Raw genomic sequence first — 16,398 nt, 5'->3', positions numbered from 1 at the left:
GCTAGTCTGGTGGTGCCTGTCGCTGTGTACTGGGATAGTGTGTATACTGCATTGTGGGTGTCAAAGCATATCTCATGGTACTCACTTTTTGATGTCCCAGGTGCTGAACTGTCCACTTCTCCCCTACCCACTACGGCCTCTGGCTCCAGTGTCTGCTCCACCATGGTTTCCAGGGCTGTGGGTGGTGGTACAGTGGATGGGTTTTCTCCGGTGCCCCTCATCTCCCTCATGCGCTCCGCAACCCTCTCCTTGGTCCTGGAGCGCAGGTCATACCACCTTTTGCGGATTTCCTCTAGGGTGCGGTGGCTTACCCCAATGGCATTGATTTTTTCTTGTATTTGTTGCCATATTCTTTTCTTCTGAGTGTCAGGGAAGCTCACTGCTGCCTTGCCGAAGAGTTTGTCATGGTGCAGGCAGCACTCTTCTGTAAAGACCTCCAACTCCTTGTCTGAGAATTTCAGTTTTCTCCTCCTGCCAGACCTGACTGTCTCCTCCATGGTTGCTGCAGCTCCTCTCCCCTGGGTGTGGCTCAGCAGTTTGGGATGGGTGTGGTCCTCCCTCCCCCCAGTTCTATTTGGTGACTTCCTGGATCTGATGTCATCACCAAGAGCCAGGAAGTGGGTTTCCCAACTGTTATGTTGCACCTGCAGGTAATTTGCGAGGCAGTCGCAATTTGCGACATCGGACCACACCCTTCGCGCAAATTGCGAGCTCGCTTTTAGCGAGGACGCAAATTGCGACATCGCTAAAAATGGAGGTCGCAAAATGCGGAGCGACACCTCTCTGACTCACAATTTGCTATCGCGAGTCTTTATTGCATTTGGTTTTGGCCCATGTTTCCTAAATATTTATTTATATTTAATTTCTGGGCCCCAGATGTTAGAAATGGGGTCTCTAGTTGGCAGTCACTTTATACCCTGTCAAAGTAGGGAGCCTCCCTCTAGTCAGGGTAAGAGAGATGCATAGCTCAGATAACCCCAGCTCACCCCCATGGTAGCTGAGCACCAGCAGTCAGGCTTATCTTTGAGACAATGTGTAAAGTATTTGCACAAACACATAAATACATACAGTAACACAGTAAAAACACCACAAAAGAACTCCACATCAGTTTAGAAAAATAGCCAAATCAAGACCAAAACAACAAAAATCCATCATACACAAGTAAAGATTTCATGTTTTAAAGTTAAAAAAGAGTCTTAATCCATAAGAATCAATGGATGCGTTATTTAATTACAAAGTACCTGGTATGCATCACAAATAAAGCTGTAGGGGCGAGGGTGCATCAGAAAAGCAAGCAATGCGTAGAGTCCTTACTCGCAAGTGAGGAAGTGCGTTGATTCTTTCCCTGCTGGGTAAGCAATGCGTTGATTCTTTCCTCGCAGGAGATGGATAGCTCGATTTTCAAACAAGCAGTCTCTCGTCCATGTGGTGATGTTGAAGATTTGACACCCAAGGGCAATGCATGGAAAATCCAGATACACAGCAGTGATAAATCCACTCTGAGCTAATGATGCAACTATTTCACCAGTGCTGCGTCAATTTTTCTGCATCAGTGCAGACGCTGCATCAATTTTATTGCTGCTCGGCTCAGGTGGGTGGATTTTCATTTAGGTTCTGCCAACTGCTCCTTCTTGGGTCCAAGGGACTGGATGTGGCACCACTTGGCAAGTCAGGAGGTCTCAGCAAGAGAGCCCAAGTGCTGGCAGATTAAGGGGGTCATTCTGACCCTGGCGGTCATGGACCGCCAGGGCCAACGACCGCGGAAGCACCGCCAACAGGCTGGCGGTGCTTCCTGGCCAATTCTGACCGCCGCGGTAAAGCCGCGGTCAGAAAAGGGAAACCGGTGGTTTCCCGCCGGTTTTCCCCTGGCCATAGGAATCCTCCATGACGGCGCTGCAAGCAGCGCCGCCATGGGGACTCCGACCCCCTTCCCGCCATCCTGTCCCTGGCGGTTTTTACCGCCAGGAACAGGATGGCGGGAACGGGTGTCGTGGGGCCCCCTAACAGGGCTCCATAATGATTTTCAGTGTCTGCTTAGCAGACACTGAAAATCGCGACGGGTGCCACTGCACCCGTCGCACCCCAGCAACTCCGCCGGCTCCATTCGGAGCAAAGCAAAGCGCCCAGCGGGAAAGTCAGAATGACCGCCGTGGTCATTTGACCGCAGTGCGGTCTTCTGGCGGGGGAACTTTGGCGGGCGGCCTCCGCCGCCCGCCAAAGTTGAAATGACCCCCTTAGTCTTTGATATCCCTGAGACTTCTTAAGAGATAGCAAGCTCAGTCCAAGCCCTTGAAGAAACTTCACAAGCAGGCTACACAGTAAAGTCTAGTCTTCGTCCTCTCTCAGGCAGAAGCAGCAACTGCTGGCCAACCCAGCAAAGCACACACAGCAAAAGGACAGTTCTATTCTTCACAGCTCTTCAGCTCTTCTCTGTATCAGAGGTTCCTCTTGATCTATAAGTGTTCTAAAATTCTGGGGCTTTGGGTCCACTACTTATACTCATTTCTGCATTTGAAGTAGGCAAACATCAAAGTAAAGTAGTGCACAAGACGCTGCCTCCTCCTTGCCCTGACTCAACCACAGTCTAGTGGGTTGGAGACTGTATTGTGAGGGGACAGACACAGCCCTTTTACGTGCAGGTGACAGCTCAACAAATTTAGCAGTATTTCAATATCAGGACATGTACAACACACCAGTACATGCCCTACCTTTTAAATACACTGCACCTTGCTCACTGGGCTACCTAGGGCCTACCTCAGGGATCACTTACATGTAGTAAAAGGGAAGGTTTGGGCCTGGCAAGTGGGTACACTTGCCAGGTCAATTTGGCAGTGCAAAACTGCACACACAGACACTGCAGTGGCAGGTCTGAGATACTTACACAGCTACACATGTGGGCGGCACAATCAGTGCTGCAGGCCCACTAGTAGCATTTGATTTACAGGCCCCGGGCCCCTCTAGTGCACTTTAATAGGGACTTACTAGTAAATCAAATATGCCAATCAGGGATAACCAATCATAATCACAATTTACACAGGCAGTACTTGCACTTTAGCAAAGGTCAGCAGTGGTAAAGTGCCTAGAGTACTAAACACCAGCAAGAACGAAATCCAGCAGACAGTCAGAAATACAGGAAGCAGAGGCAAAAAGACAGTGGAAATCACACCAAGGATGCCAGGTCTATCACATTTTCCCCCCAGCTGAACGTGGGGAGAACTACCCAACCTCTTGCGAGTTCCCATCACTAAGGCAGAAGAATCTTGAAAGACCATCAGCATTGGTGTGTTCTGTTCCAGGGCGGTGTTCCACCGCACAGTCCATTTCCTATAGGGAGATGGACCACCTCAACAGTTTTGGGTTCTCACCCCTCATCTGCATTAACCATCCGAGGGGCCTGTGGTCTGTCTGAACCTGGAAGTGAGTCCCAAACAAGTAGGATCTTAACTTCTTCAGTGCATAGACCACAGCAAACGCTTCTCTCTCAATTGCACTCCACTTCCGTTCTCTGGGGCGTGACCTCCTACTAATGAAAGCTACCAGCTGATCTAGGCCCTCTTCATTTAGCTGTGCTAGAACTGCCCCCGCACCATGTTCTGAAGCATCAGACTGCACAATGAACACCTTGGAGAAGTCGGGTGCCCTCAGCACGGGAGCCGTGCACATGGCTGCCTTCAGGGCATCAAAAGCGGTCTAACAAGCCTCAGTCCACATAATTTTCTTGGGCTGCTTCCTATAAGCCAGGTCTATCAAGGGGCCAACAATGATGCCATACCCATTAACAAATCTCCTTTAGTAATCAGTCAGACCAAAGAAGGCTCTCACCTCTGTCTGGGTCTTTGGGGGTCCCCAAGACAGAATAGCATCAATTTTGACCTGGCCACTACCCACCTGGTGTCACAGGTAAACCACTGTTCCCTGCCCTATTTGGCACTTACTGGCCCTATTAGTGAGGCCTGCTTTCTGCAGGGCCTTTAGCACTTTGCAGAGGTGATCCTCCCAGCTGGACCGAACACTGCAATGCCATGCGGTAGGCAGCGATGAAATCCACCAGCCCAGTCAAAACCTGGTTGACCAACCTCTGAAAGGTGGCAGGGGCATTCGTCAGCCCAGAGGGCATTCCCTCCGAAGAGGTAGTGCCCCTCTGGAGTTGAAAATGCTGACCTCTCTTTGGTCCCATCAGTCAAGGCAATCTGCCATTTCCTGGACGTTAGGTCAAACGTACTGAGGAACTTGGCAGCTCCTAGCCAATCTATGAGATCATCAGCCCTGGGGATGTGGCACGCATCACTCTTAGTGGCGGCGTTCAGTCCATGGTAGTCCACGCAGAACCTAAGTTCAGGAGTGGCACCTGGGGAGGCAGTCTTTAGGACCAAGACCATGGGGCTCGCCCAAGGACTGCTGGAGAACACTAACACCCCTAAGGCTAGCATCTTAGAAACCTCATCATTGATGCTGGCTCTAACCTTGTCAGTCACCCTGTAGATCTTGTGGTTTACAGGTGGATTGTCCCCAGTGTCCATATCATAGGTACTCAATGGGTGACCCCTGGGGTCAAGGAAAACAGAGAGGTGAACTGTCCCAGCAACTGGTGACAACCCCTCTGCTGTTCCAGGGGCAGTGTTGGGGAGAGGTTCACACCCTCCACAGACCCAGCTTTTTCTTGGGCAGGCAGGAGATCAGGAAGAGGTTCACGCTCCTTCTCCATTCCATCATCTGTTGCCAAGAGCATAGTCAGTTCAGGCCTTTCAAAATGTGGTTTGAGGCGATTCACATGTAGGACCCTTAAAGGATTCATTGGGAGTCTACATGTTCACCAGATAGGTGACATTACTCTTGCGCTCTACCACGTCAACAGGCCCAGTCCACTTGTCCTGGAGAACACAAGGCTCAACTAGGGCCATGACTCACACATTCTGACCAGGCTGAAACTCAACCAGAGTGGTATTCTAGTCATGCGATTGTTCCATATCCTCTTGGCTTGCTTCAAGGTTCGCCTGAGCGGGTTTCCTGAAGCATGCAGTCTGGTTCCTGAAGGCCAACACGTAGCTACATACGTCCTGGGGGCCTATTGGGAGCTTTTTTCCAGCCTTCTTTCACCAGATTCAAAGGTCCTCTCACAGGGTGCCCATACAGTACCTCCCTGTATGCAAAGAAAAGGCATGGTAAAAGGACGTCCGACTTACGCCTCATGGGTTCTGACAGGCCCATACGCATGCCTTATAAGGTGCTGTTGAACCTTTCAACCAACCCTTTTTCTTGGGGGTGGTAAGGAGTGGTGAGCTTGTAGGTTACCCTGCATATCTTTCACAGAAGTTCATATAAATAGATATGAAGTTGGTACCCTGGTCAGATAACCATCTCCTTGGGGAATCCCATGAGAGTAAAAATCTCCATCAATGCCCAGCCCACCATGGGGGTGTCACTGACCTCAGAGAGATGGCCTCCGGGTACCCGGTGACATGGTCCTCCAAGAGCAGGATAAACCTGCTGACCATGGCTGTCTTGGGGTCCAGAGGCCCCACAATGTCAATTCCCACATGTTCAAAAGGGGTGCTCACAACAGGGAATGGTTGGAGGAGAGCCTTGCAAGTCCCTCCACTCTTGCCACTTGCCTGGCAAGTCTTGCAAGACCTACAGTATGCTTCAGAGTGTCTGCACATTTGGGGCCAGTAAAAATGGGTTACAATACTCTCAAAAATGTTGTCCTGCCCCAAATGTCCTGTCAAAGGCACATCATGAGCCAGACCCATTATGAAGGTTCTTACGTACTGGGGTACCACCATCACTCGTGCTGCCCCAGGCTCAGTAACCTTAGACTCACTATACAGGAGGTCATCCTTTTAGTAAATCTAATGTGATCCAGACTCCTTGCCAATTGCCTGGTCAGCAGCCTGCCGCCTCAGACCCTCAAGAGAAGGGAATGTCTTCTGTGCCTCGCAGAACTCTTCCCTGGTGGGACCCCTTTCCTGATGCCAATGGGTCAGCTCAGTCACATCCCCCAGTCCAGCCCCTTGTTTCTCTATAGGCCTGGGGCATCCCCATCAGGTTCAGCCTCCACCTGAACTGTGGGAACTTCTTGGTGGGTTTCCCGCAGTCTTTGCCCCAACTCTTTCGGGCTCCAGGTCCCACTGTTCACCCTGACTGGCTGCCATAGACTGGGTGGTCACACATGCCCACCCAGACAGACCCAACATCTCCAAGTGCGCCTGGTGTTCCATCTCACACCAAGGGGAATCCTCCAGGTCGTTACCTAGCAGACAATCAACAGGTATGGTTTGACTCACAGGTACCCTCAAGGAACCTGCGACCCCCCCATTCAAAGGGAACCTGTGCCACCTTGAACAGGCACTCAGAGTTGTCTACAGCAACTACTTGGTGAAGCACATTGGGGACCACCTGCTTGTCAGACACCAGGTGACACCTGACAGTAGTCACACTGACTCCAGTCTCTCTCAGAGCCTCCACCCTCTGTCCATTGATGGTCACCCACTCCCTGTACTTCATAGTGTTCTCAGACACAAGGGTCCTCCCGAACCATCTCACTGTCTCCTAGTGAGACTAGGGTCATCTCAGCTGGCTCCCACTCTTCTCCTGTAACCAACTCCTCCCCAAGCACTACCCCTTCCAAACCCTTTGACTGTGAACCAGAGGGTGCTGGTGTCCACTTGGGACACTTGGGAACCCTCCTCATGTGACCCTCCTGAACACATGCATAACACCTGTGGGGACCCTTTTCAGCAGGTTTCCCTGTAGAGATCCACAGGCTTCTTCTCACTTGAGGGATGGGAATCTTCACCCTGGTAACTAGGTTGGGGCCCTTTAGGGAACTCCCTGGGTTTACCCTTGCCCCGGCTTCTTCTGATGGGGACCCTGCCTACCCTAGGCGTAGTTTCCCCATACCTCTTTTCAATCAATCAATCACAGAGATTTGTAGAGCTTGAACCTGCCACCCCGGGGGTCTCCAGCCGATGGGGGAGGGGTCAGCGAGCCATGGCCGGCTGATGGTGGCGGTTGAAAAGCCAAGTCTTAAGCCGTCTTCTGACGTCTTCCAGAGGAGGGGAGGTGTACTGGTGGAGGGGGAGGTTGTTCCAAAACTTGGCAGCTAGGTGGGAGAAAAAGCAGCCACAGAGGCATTCCCAACTGATGCGGGGGAAGTAGGCCAGGGCTAGGTAGGCTGAGCGGAATTCTCTGATGTGTCGGTGCAGTGTGATGCGTTTGTTGATATAGGCAGGTCTGACGTCGTGGAGGACTTTGTAGATATGCATGAGGAGCTTGAAGTGGCATCTTTGCTGGACTGGGAGCCAGTAGAGGGCCCTGAGGTGGGGAGAGACGCTGTTTTTTCTGGGGAGGTCGAGGATGAGTCCTGCTGCTTTGTTCTGGATGATCTGGAAGCAGTTAAGGAGCTGTTTTATAGTTCCGGCGTAGAGGGCGTTACCGTATTCGAGGCAGCTGGAGATGAGGGCCTGGGTTACTGACTTCCTGATCGCGATGGGTATCTATCGGAAGATCTTGCCGAGCATGCAGAGGATGTGGAAGCAGGAAGAAGAGTCTGCGTTGATCTGTTGTTTCATTGTGAGGTAGGTATCCAGGATAATGCAGAGATTGCATGTATGTTGGTAGGAGTGGGAAGGGGCCTAGGGAGGCGGGCCACCATGTGTCATCCCAGGGGGAGGGCTTTTTCCCAAAGATGAGGCTCTTGGTCTTGTCCGAATTTCAGTCAGGCTGTTTTGGAAGTTCCTTCGTGTGGTGGAGGCGTCGTCTGTGAGGGATAGGACGAGCTGAGTGTCATCGGCATAGGAGATGATGTTAAAGTTGTGGTGCATGTGATGTCGGGCAGAGAAGCCATGTAGGTGTTGAAGAGGATGTGGCTGAGGGAGGAGCCCTGTGGAACTCCACAGATTATGTCTTTGGGTGCGGAGATGAATAAGGGTAGGAGGATTCTCTGCGTAAGGCCAGAGAGCAAGGAGGAGATCCATCAGAGTGCATTGTCTTGGATGCCAATGCTGTGGAGCAGTGTTTCCCAAACTGGGAGCCGCGGCTCCCTGGTCTGCCATCAAAACTAGCCAGGGGTGCCACACACAGTTTGGGAACCACTGAGCTCTTTCCAGTTCAGACACAATAAAACTACAGCCAGTGGTTCCTAAACTGTGTGCGACGCCCCTGGCTCTAGTGATGAAGGTGTAGAGGGAGACAGAGTTGAAGGCCGCAGACAGGTCGAGGAGGATGAGGGCTGCTGTTCCTCCTATGCCGAGGAGGTGTCTGAATGTCTGATATTGTCGATTGCTGCAATCAGGGCAGTCTCTGTACTGTGGTTGGCCTGGAAGCCAGTTTGGGATGGGTCAAACAGGCCGTTGTCTTTGAGGAAGTCCGTGAGCTGGCGATTGATGGCCTTTTTTAAGACTTTGGTAGGGAAAGGGAGGAGCAAGTTAGGGTAGTAGTTCTTGAGCTCGTTAGGGTGAGCTGAGGATTTGTTCAAGAGGGGCTTGACTTCGGTGTGCTTCCAGGCGTCGGGACGATGGCTGTGGAGATGGAGGAGATGAGGATTTCTATGAGGGCGGCTCCTATTGCTGCTCTTCCTAGGTTGTAGAAGCGGTGAGGGCATGGGTCCTTTGGGGATCCAGAGTGGATGGAGGTCATGATGGCAATAGTGTCTTCAGTGGAGTGATGTTTCAATTCAAAGATGCGGTGGGGTGGCGAGTTGTGGGTTGGGGTGCAGACGTGGTCGAGGTCAGTGGGCTGGGGGTCGAAGTTGCTGTAGATATAGATCTTCTGGTAAAAAAAGCCTGAGAGTGTGTCGCAGAGGGTTTGGGAAGGGTGGACAGTGTTCTCTGTGGCAGATGAGCAGGAGATGACAATATTGAAAAACTCTTTGGCACAGTTGGTGCTGGACTCGATGGGGGCTTTTAATGCTTCTTTTTTGGTCTCCCTGATGTTGTGGTAGCTGTTGAGGGCAGTCCTGAAGGAGTTGAGGTTGGTGGGGGGTCGTGTTGCTGCGCCAGTGTCATTCTAGTTTCCTGCAGTGGAATTTGAGGCTTAGGTGTTCTGGGGTGAGCCACCTGGCCTGCTTGGTGGTTTTTTTATTGATGGTGCACTTCAGGGGGGCTATGGGTTTGGCTGCTGAGGAGAACCAGTTGGTGAAGTGTCTTCGGTGTGTGTCTTTGAGTGTGTCTGCGGTGAAGGGTCTTGCTTCTTCGAGGGTGGGGATCCAGGTGGTTTCCTTGATTCTGCTTCCGGTCATCCCTCAATATTGAATTGGACGATGTGGTGGTCAGTCCATGTTACCTCGGTGGTGTGGGAGAATTTGGTTCTGTCACTGTTGGAGAAGATGGGGGTCGTATGTGCTCTGAGCTGTGTGTGGGGACATTGATGAGTTGAGAGAGGCCAATGATGTTCACGTTCTTGAGGGTGGAGGTGGAGTGACAATCTTTGGGTACTCTAGTTGGAAGTTGAGGTCCCTAGGGAAGATGTAGTGGTTGGAGTCGATAGCCAGAGGGGCAATGAAGTCCGGGATGGAGTTGCAAAAGCAATGCCTTCAGCAGTCAGGCTACACATGTAGGTCTTGAACGATGTTTTCTTTGTCAGACTATTGGATGGCATAACATATGCTGCAGTCCACAATTGAAATTTAGTTTTTCCATGCCATTGTTCAATTGTTCTACACCATATACTATGTCCTTACTGGTAAGTCAAATACGCCAATCAGAGATTAGACAAATCTGTCATGTTTTATGGCCCAGAGCACATATTGGGGCCTGAACAACAGTGCCCCAGTGTACAAGATTCAAATATTTGTTGGATAAGTATGTGTGGAGTACTTTCTCGCACATACTTATCCAACCAATGATGTAGATTCTACTTATCCATTGAAATGCTCCTAAGGCCAAGAACACTATGGCTAGGAGACTGACATGTGCAGTCAGCTGTTTGTAATAACATTTTTGTAGTATTCATGTATGCCTATCACATAGTTTAGTACCATCACCTTGGAGCAGTCTAAACAGTCTATTTTGAAATGTAAATCTGGATCCCCTTTAGACCTCTTTTTAATGCATGTGCTAAAGAAGGGTAATAAGATTATCAATCCGATTCTGAATGCCTTATTTAATCAATCACTCCTCTTGTCTCTTGTGCCGATAATTGGATGTCAGCCTTAGATAAGACTTTGCTTAAAAACCCAGTGCTGACCCAAAGGTCCTGCCTAACTACAGACCATTCTTTACATTGTTACCAGTAAAAGTATTAGAAAAACTGGTTATCACCCAACTGGTCAATTTCTTAGAATCACATAACCTTCTGCACTGTTTTCAAACTGATTTACTCCACTGAGACCGCACTACTCAAAGAAACTGAATACCTTAATCTGATGTTATTGGAAATAATGCTTGCTGATTCTTTTACATATGTTGGTGGCCTCTGACAGGCTTTGAAATGATATTCTCCTTCATTCTCTTGTAGAAATAGGGATTTGTGATTGTGCTTTGGCCTGGCTTCAATCTTTTTAGAAAACTGAAAGCAAGTTATCATGATGGGGCTTTTTAGATCAAAGGAGAAATTGCTTACATATGGTGTCCCCCAGGGTTCGTCACTTAAAACAATTGTATTCAAAGTGTATATGTCCCCTCTTTTTACTCAAATCAAATCATTTGGTAACTCCACCATGTCTTACTCGGGTGATATGCAACTTATTCTTACTCTTGACAAGAATTCCACCAGCTCTGAACAAAATTTTAAAAACTGCCTTTTGGAAGCTATTACATGGATGAATGAAAATGTCCTAAAGGGCAATGCCGATAAAACTGAAATATTACCTTTTGGAAAGAACAGCCAGTTCTCCATGTCAGAATCGTGGCCAGACAATCATTACAGCCCCCCCTACTAAGTTGGTAAAGAACTTGGGAGTCAAAGTTGATAATGAATTGTCTTTTTACCCCCATATAAATACTGTGCCAGTGGTATGTCTTTCTCTGATTAAGTCTCTAAAGATGTTTGTCGACTTTCTATCTCTTTTTATCTCTGATCCCCTAAAGACTCGACTACTGCCGTAGTTTTCTCTTTGGCCTGCCTAATTATTTCATCCAGAAGCTAGAGGTGGTACAAATTGCTGCATTAGTTACCAGTTGGTAAATGGATTCCTATTGAACTTTTACTTGTCAGCATTTCCTCTCTGATCATTTTGTACCCTGTCCGGCACTGAGAACATTAGGATTTGCCTGTCATAATCTTTGACCTATTCCGAAGTTTAGGCTACAATTTAGAGGGGGCAGGTCTATATCTGTCCATGGGGCAAAGGCATGGTACAATCTTCCGCTCACTTTAAAGCAAGCTGACAACCTTACTACGTTAAGATAGTTTCTGACAACATGGCTGCTCACTTAATCTTAAGTGTTTATTTTCCAGAGGGACATGTTTCTTTCTTTTGTTTCAGTGTTGTTACCATCAGATGCCTCTCGAGGTGGGTGTTGCGCTTTACAAATGCCAAGTTCATTCATTCAAGTTCATTCACCTCATTGAATGTACACTTCAAGCCAACTTTCAATTGTGTATTGCTTGTGGTCTTACCACCCACTTATCTGCGTGGTTGTTTTTATTTGATTAATAAACTGAATATTTGCCTTTTTAGATAAAGAGGGAATTATGCAACATATAAGCCGACTGTCTTTCTATAAAAGTCTGCATCTGTCATCTGAAATTCAATTTTATTTTCAACAGAGCCTTCAAGAACTTTAAAAAATGCAGCTAAAAGTCTTACAAATCAAACAGAAAAGCAGTATATTTTTGGACAAAATGTAAAAGCAGATTCCTCCTAATTAGAGTTGTGCAATACTGCTGTATATTTTTCACAATTCTAGTCGAGTGGATTTGGCCAAATCATTCTAACCCGTGCCAAACTTACATATGTGTGAAGTTAAGAATAGTAAACCTATACTTGCTTATAAATACGCACCTTGATGATTTAGTGGTTGTCGCTATTCTGAAACTGTTATTTTTTATAGTTCGAAGTGAAAAAATTGATATACTGATAGTACACCACCTCCTCCTCTAGCCACCTTATAAGGACTTGCTATCCGCGTTAAATATTTTCAATCTACTGCTGCACCTTTCGGATGCTCGGAAATGTAATGTGATATGCATTCACAAAATAAGTTGTCCTTGTTTATTTAACAGACTAGGAAACAATACAGGACTGATGGAGGACAACACCAGCAGGTTCAGCTGTAAAGGCAAGGATATTTACAACTTCATTGGCACCAGCACCTTCACCGAGTACACGGTTGTGAGTGACGCTAATGTGGCTAAAATTGATGCCTCTGCTCCCCCTGAAAAAGTCTGTTTGATTGGATGTGGCTTTTCCACTGGATACGGATCTGCGGTGAAAGTTGCAAAGGTAAATATTGTAATGTTTAAGTTATAATGAACACATATTACCGCTAAAAGCTGCCATATCAAAAACCTTAGGTGAGATTTACAAACCAGAGATGTGCAATTTGTACACTGACTGGTTTGGGAATAGGGGTGCCATTTTCAAAGCTACCTATGGGGCGCCATGAATTGTCCAATCACAGGATATCGCAAAATGACCTGCCTAATTAGTGTTAATTATGCAGGGCTCAATTTGCAACCCCCTATGATTGACTGCCATTGCAATAGATGGATGGAGGTCTGCAAGAGAGACAGCAGACCTCCGGCCCAGCATTTGCTTTCCAAAACAAAAACAATTTTTTAAAAGGCAACCGCGTTCCTTAAACAAATTGGTGATGATTAAAAAAAAAAAAGTTTGCTGCTTGTGAAAACATCAGAAGAAGCAGGCAACGCTTGCTCTCCCTGAGACGGTCAACACCATTCATAAAGGGAAAGGTTTTGCAAGGAACACCCCTTCCTAATTTCGATTTGGAATTGGTCATAGAATCCACTTTGTTAGTTGGAAAGACTTTTCCCAACCTGCAAACTAGGTTCAGTAAATAGCAGTAAAGTTATTATTCAATCGCAAAGCCTACGATTTTGTGCATTACAAGGTTTATTGTCATAAAATGGATTTATACATCTGACCCTGTTTTCATTAAGAAAAGCGAAAACAAGATGGATACAAATGAAATCTATAAGTAGATTGTGTCCTGCTTGACAGACCATGCTGTGACCTGACATAGAGACACCAGCCTGAATATTCATTTTGTTTGTGTGTGTTTTTGTCTCCTGCAGATTGAACCAGGTTCTACGTGTGTTATTTTCGGCTTGGGCGGAATAGGGCTATCAGTTGTGATTGGCTGTAAAGTTGCTGGAGCTACCCGTATCATTGGTGTTGACATTAATCCAGAAAAGTTTGCCAAAGCCAAAGAATTAGGAGTCACTGACTGCATCAACCCACAGGACAATACCAAGCCCATCCATGAGGTGCTGATTGAGTTGACAGGTGGTGGAGTGGACTACGCCTTTGAGTGCATCGGCCACATTAACTCAATGGTAGGTAAATGGGAAACATAACAGTATCCAGTCAATCATCCAAGTGGTAGAATACAAACATAAAGTTAGTTGTCTGAGACTAGGTATGTTTGGGCACCGATTGGCTCTCCCGACCATCTGTTTTGCTGTAACGTGGACTTTTTAAAATTTACTTTGTCTCTTGTAATCTGTTTGCCTCTTTTTTCATATCAGTAAGGAGGTAGCCAGAATTAAATATGTCCCACTTTGAACCCTAACCCAATTGGCACCAAACTGTTTGAGAACTGAGGTGAGTGAGCCTGGCACTGGGGGCTACCCGACCAATAGATTTCTCAAAATAATGTAGCCCTAAAGGGAAATCTACACTTCAATTCTCAAACAATTTAGTTGAAAGGTAGGGGCTTTCCAGAAAGTTCTGCATGGGCACTCATTAAATAAGCAGACTCATCAAGAGTCGCCTAGTGCAGCTGACACACAATAGAGATGTTGAAGGGGTCACTTCTACAAAAAGAGAATCTTGAAGAAATGGGTCACACTGCACTGTATAGAAGATTTGAAATAAATGATATTAAAAAGCCGTAGGTTATACAGAAAGTTGTGTATGGGGAATCACACACAAGTCGAGGCTTATCAACCCCATCGACATTTGCAGGAGACCCCAGTCTTTCATTTTTTTTGTATTTATTTTAACCTTCTTTACAGATGTTTTCTTCTTTCCGTTTTCATTCCTTCTTTTCTTCTACCTTTAAAATCCATTTCAATCTTTCCTTCTCTTTCATCTTTTTTCCTTTTCTTTATTTCTTGTCACTTTCTGTCCTATTTTCCATTGTTCAATCTTTCTTTCCATCTTAACTGTTGTCCATCTATTTCCTTCTTATACCTAATCTTCTTCCTAGTTTTGTGTTCTCTTTTATTTCTATCTTTTCCATCTTTTGCAATCCAAGTCTGGTTCCACCTTATCTTATTTCTTTACTTCATTCCTTCTTTACTCCCTTGTTTCCTTGCTTCCTTCTTTGGCTTCCAGTGGTTTTTCCATCTTTTTTTCCTATTTTCTTTCTTTTCTTCTTTATCTCTTTTTCTTCTTTCATTTCTTTCATTTCTCCCCCTTATTTCTGACTTTCCCCACATTATCTCCTCCCTTTTTTCCCTCCATGTTTCAGTATTTTCAGTAATTTTAACTTCATTTTTTTCTTTCTAGTTTTCTTGTTGAGTGATATCTTCCCTCCTTCTCTCCAGCTTTTTTTCCATATTTGATTAAGTCCATTGATCCATCTATTGCTACAAGCTTTTCTGTCTTTCTCACATTGTTCTCACCTTCGTCTTATTTACTTTAATCATGTGCTTATGCATATTTTATCTCCATCCTTTTGCCTTTTCCTTTCTTGTTTCCTTCCATCCATTTACCCATCCATTTTTCTGCCTCTCATCCAGCCACATCTCCATTCATCCTTCCGTCTCACCAGTCTATCCACCCTCCTACCTCTCAATCCACCCACCCCGCTACCAATCATCATTCCTTCTTCTTAACCTTATCCCTATCCACGCTTCTCTTCATCCACCCACCTTTCTTCCCAACCACAATTTTCATTCATCCCTCTCTCATCCTGTCCATTTGCTGCCTCCATACATGCATCTACCCATCCGTCCAGCCGTACATCCATCCGTCATTCTGTCTGTCCTGTCCTCTACACTTCTCTTCATCCATTCATGCACCAATCTAGCATTTTATCCTTCCTTCTCCCCTGCCATCCAGTAACTTTTTTCATCTATATAGCCACCATCCATGCATTCATTCACCTATTGTCTTTCCACACATCCAGCACTCCTTCTACCCAACCGTCCTACTTCCCATCCATTCTTCTCTCCATCTCTTCCTTCTTTTCATGTCCATCGAAGCATCATCATGCTATTCGCTTGCAGTGGTATTTATAAGCTTCTCTTTTGAGGCCAGCATCACCAATCAAAAGTTAAAGGAGCCATAAACAACAATCTTAAGGATTATGCTGCAGAATTCCCCATTGGCCCCCACCCCGCAAGCTGCTACAGTGGTGGTGGTGGTGGGGGGGGGGGGTTCTAACGCCCCATACTCTTCCTTTTTAGGTCGAGCATTCGAGGCCTCTTGTATTTACTTTAGTATATAGACTTCTATACTTCTTTGTGGTGTCTCTGCTTTTTCACTGGTTTGTTTCAGTGTCCTTAAAAAATCCTTGCTTGCTAGTGGTCAATCCTTGCTCTTTGTCCCACCTTTTCCACAGCTGTACACTCCCCTGGAGCATGTCCCTAGTACTTGTACCCTTCCACTTGTGCCTATGAAGCATGTGCTTAGGGATTACTTTGTTCAAAGGCTAATAGCATTTGACCAGAGCGCTGGATGCTTCAGTGGCCCCAGTCTGTTTCTGTTAACAGGGCTCTAGTCTATTAATTACTTTTCATCTGCAGTGATGTGTTGACTTTGTTTATTACATTCATTACTGCAAAAGGCAAAAAAGCTGACAAGCTGTTAGCAACTAGGGAACATACAGGGCAAAAAGAAATGCAGGTAGGTAGAAAGGCGATACAGGAGGAACAAAACCCCTGCAGTGGAAGCTCTTAGAAGGCAGGCAAGGAAAGAGTACAAGGGTGTTATATGTATATTGAAGCTAAAGGAGATTGAAGAATGCTGGAACCGATTATATGCACTGTTGCCACCTAGCAAAAGCAGGGAATTTTGGGACTATGTCAACTCTCTGCTACATGCATCTGTAAGTAAGGCTAATGTGATCCCTGCCTGTGTTTGGGAAAGACATGTAGGAAATCTCCATGTGGACCCAGAGTATGTTGATGCCCACTGTACCACTGGATTGCAACATGATTTAGACGGCCTAGAAAATATTGCACTAATTGTCACTGTAAAATCAGTAAAAGTGGTGCTTCGTAGTATTAGGCGTGACAGAGCTTCAGGTCCGAATGGCCTCCCAGAGA

At 46.7% G+C, this 16,398-nt stretch overlaps 1 protein-coding gene across 1 annotated transcript in view; it reads left to right on the top strand.

The window, feature by feature from the left end:
• LOC138289829 (alcohol dehydrogenase 1-like) overlaps window positions 1-16,398 on the top strand; it is a 183,499-nt gene that overhangs the window by 141,367 nt on the left and 25,734 nt on the right. The window contains exons 5-6 of the mRNA XM_069230199.1: window positions 12,166-12,385; window positions 13,198-13,458. Coding sequence (XP_069086300.1) covers window positions 12,166-12,385; window positions 13,198-13,458 — 481 coding nt within the window. The remainder of the gene's footprint in view (window positions 1-12,165; window positions 12,386-13,197; window positions 13,459-16,398) is intronic.

Source organism: Pleurodeles waltl, chromosome 1_1, assembly GCF_031143425.1.
Source record: "Pleurodeles waltl isolate 20211129_DDA chromosome 1_1, aPleWal1.hap1.20221129, whole genome shotgun sequence".
Classification (NCBI taxonomy): Eukaryota; Metazoa; Chordata; class Amphibia; order Caudata; family Salamandridae; genus Pleurodeles; species Pleurodeles waltl.
This window is presented reverse-complemented; position numbering and strand designations above follow the sequence as displayed.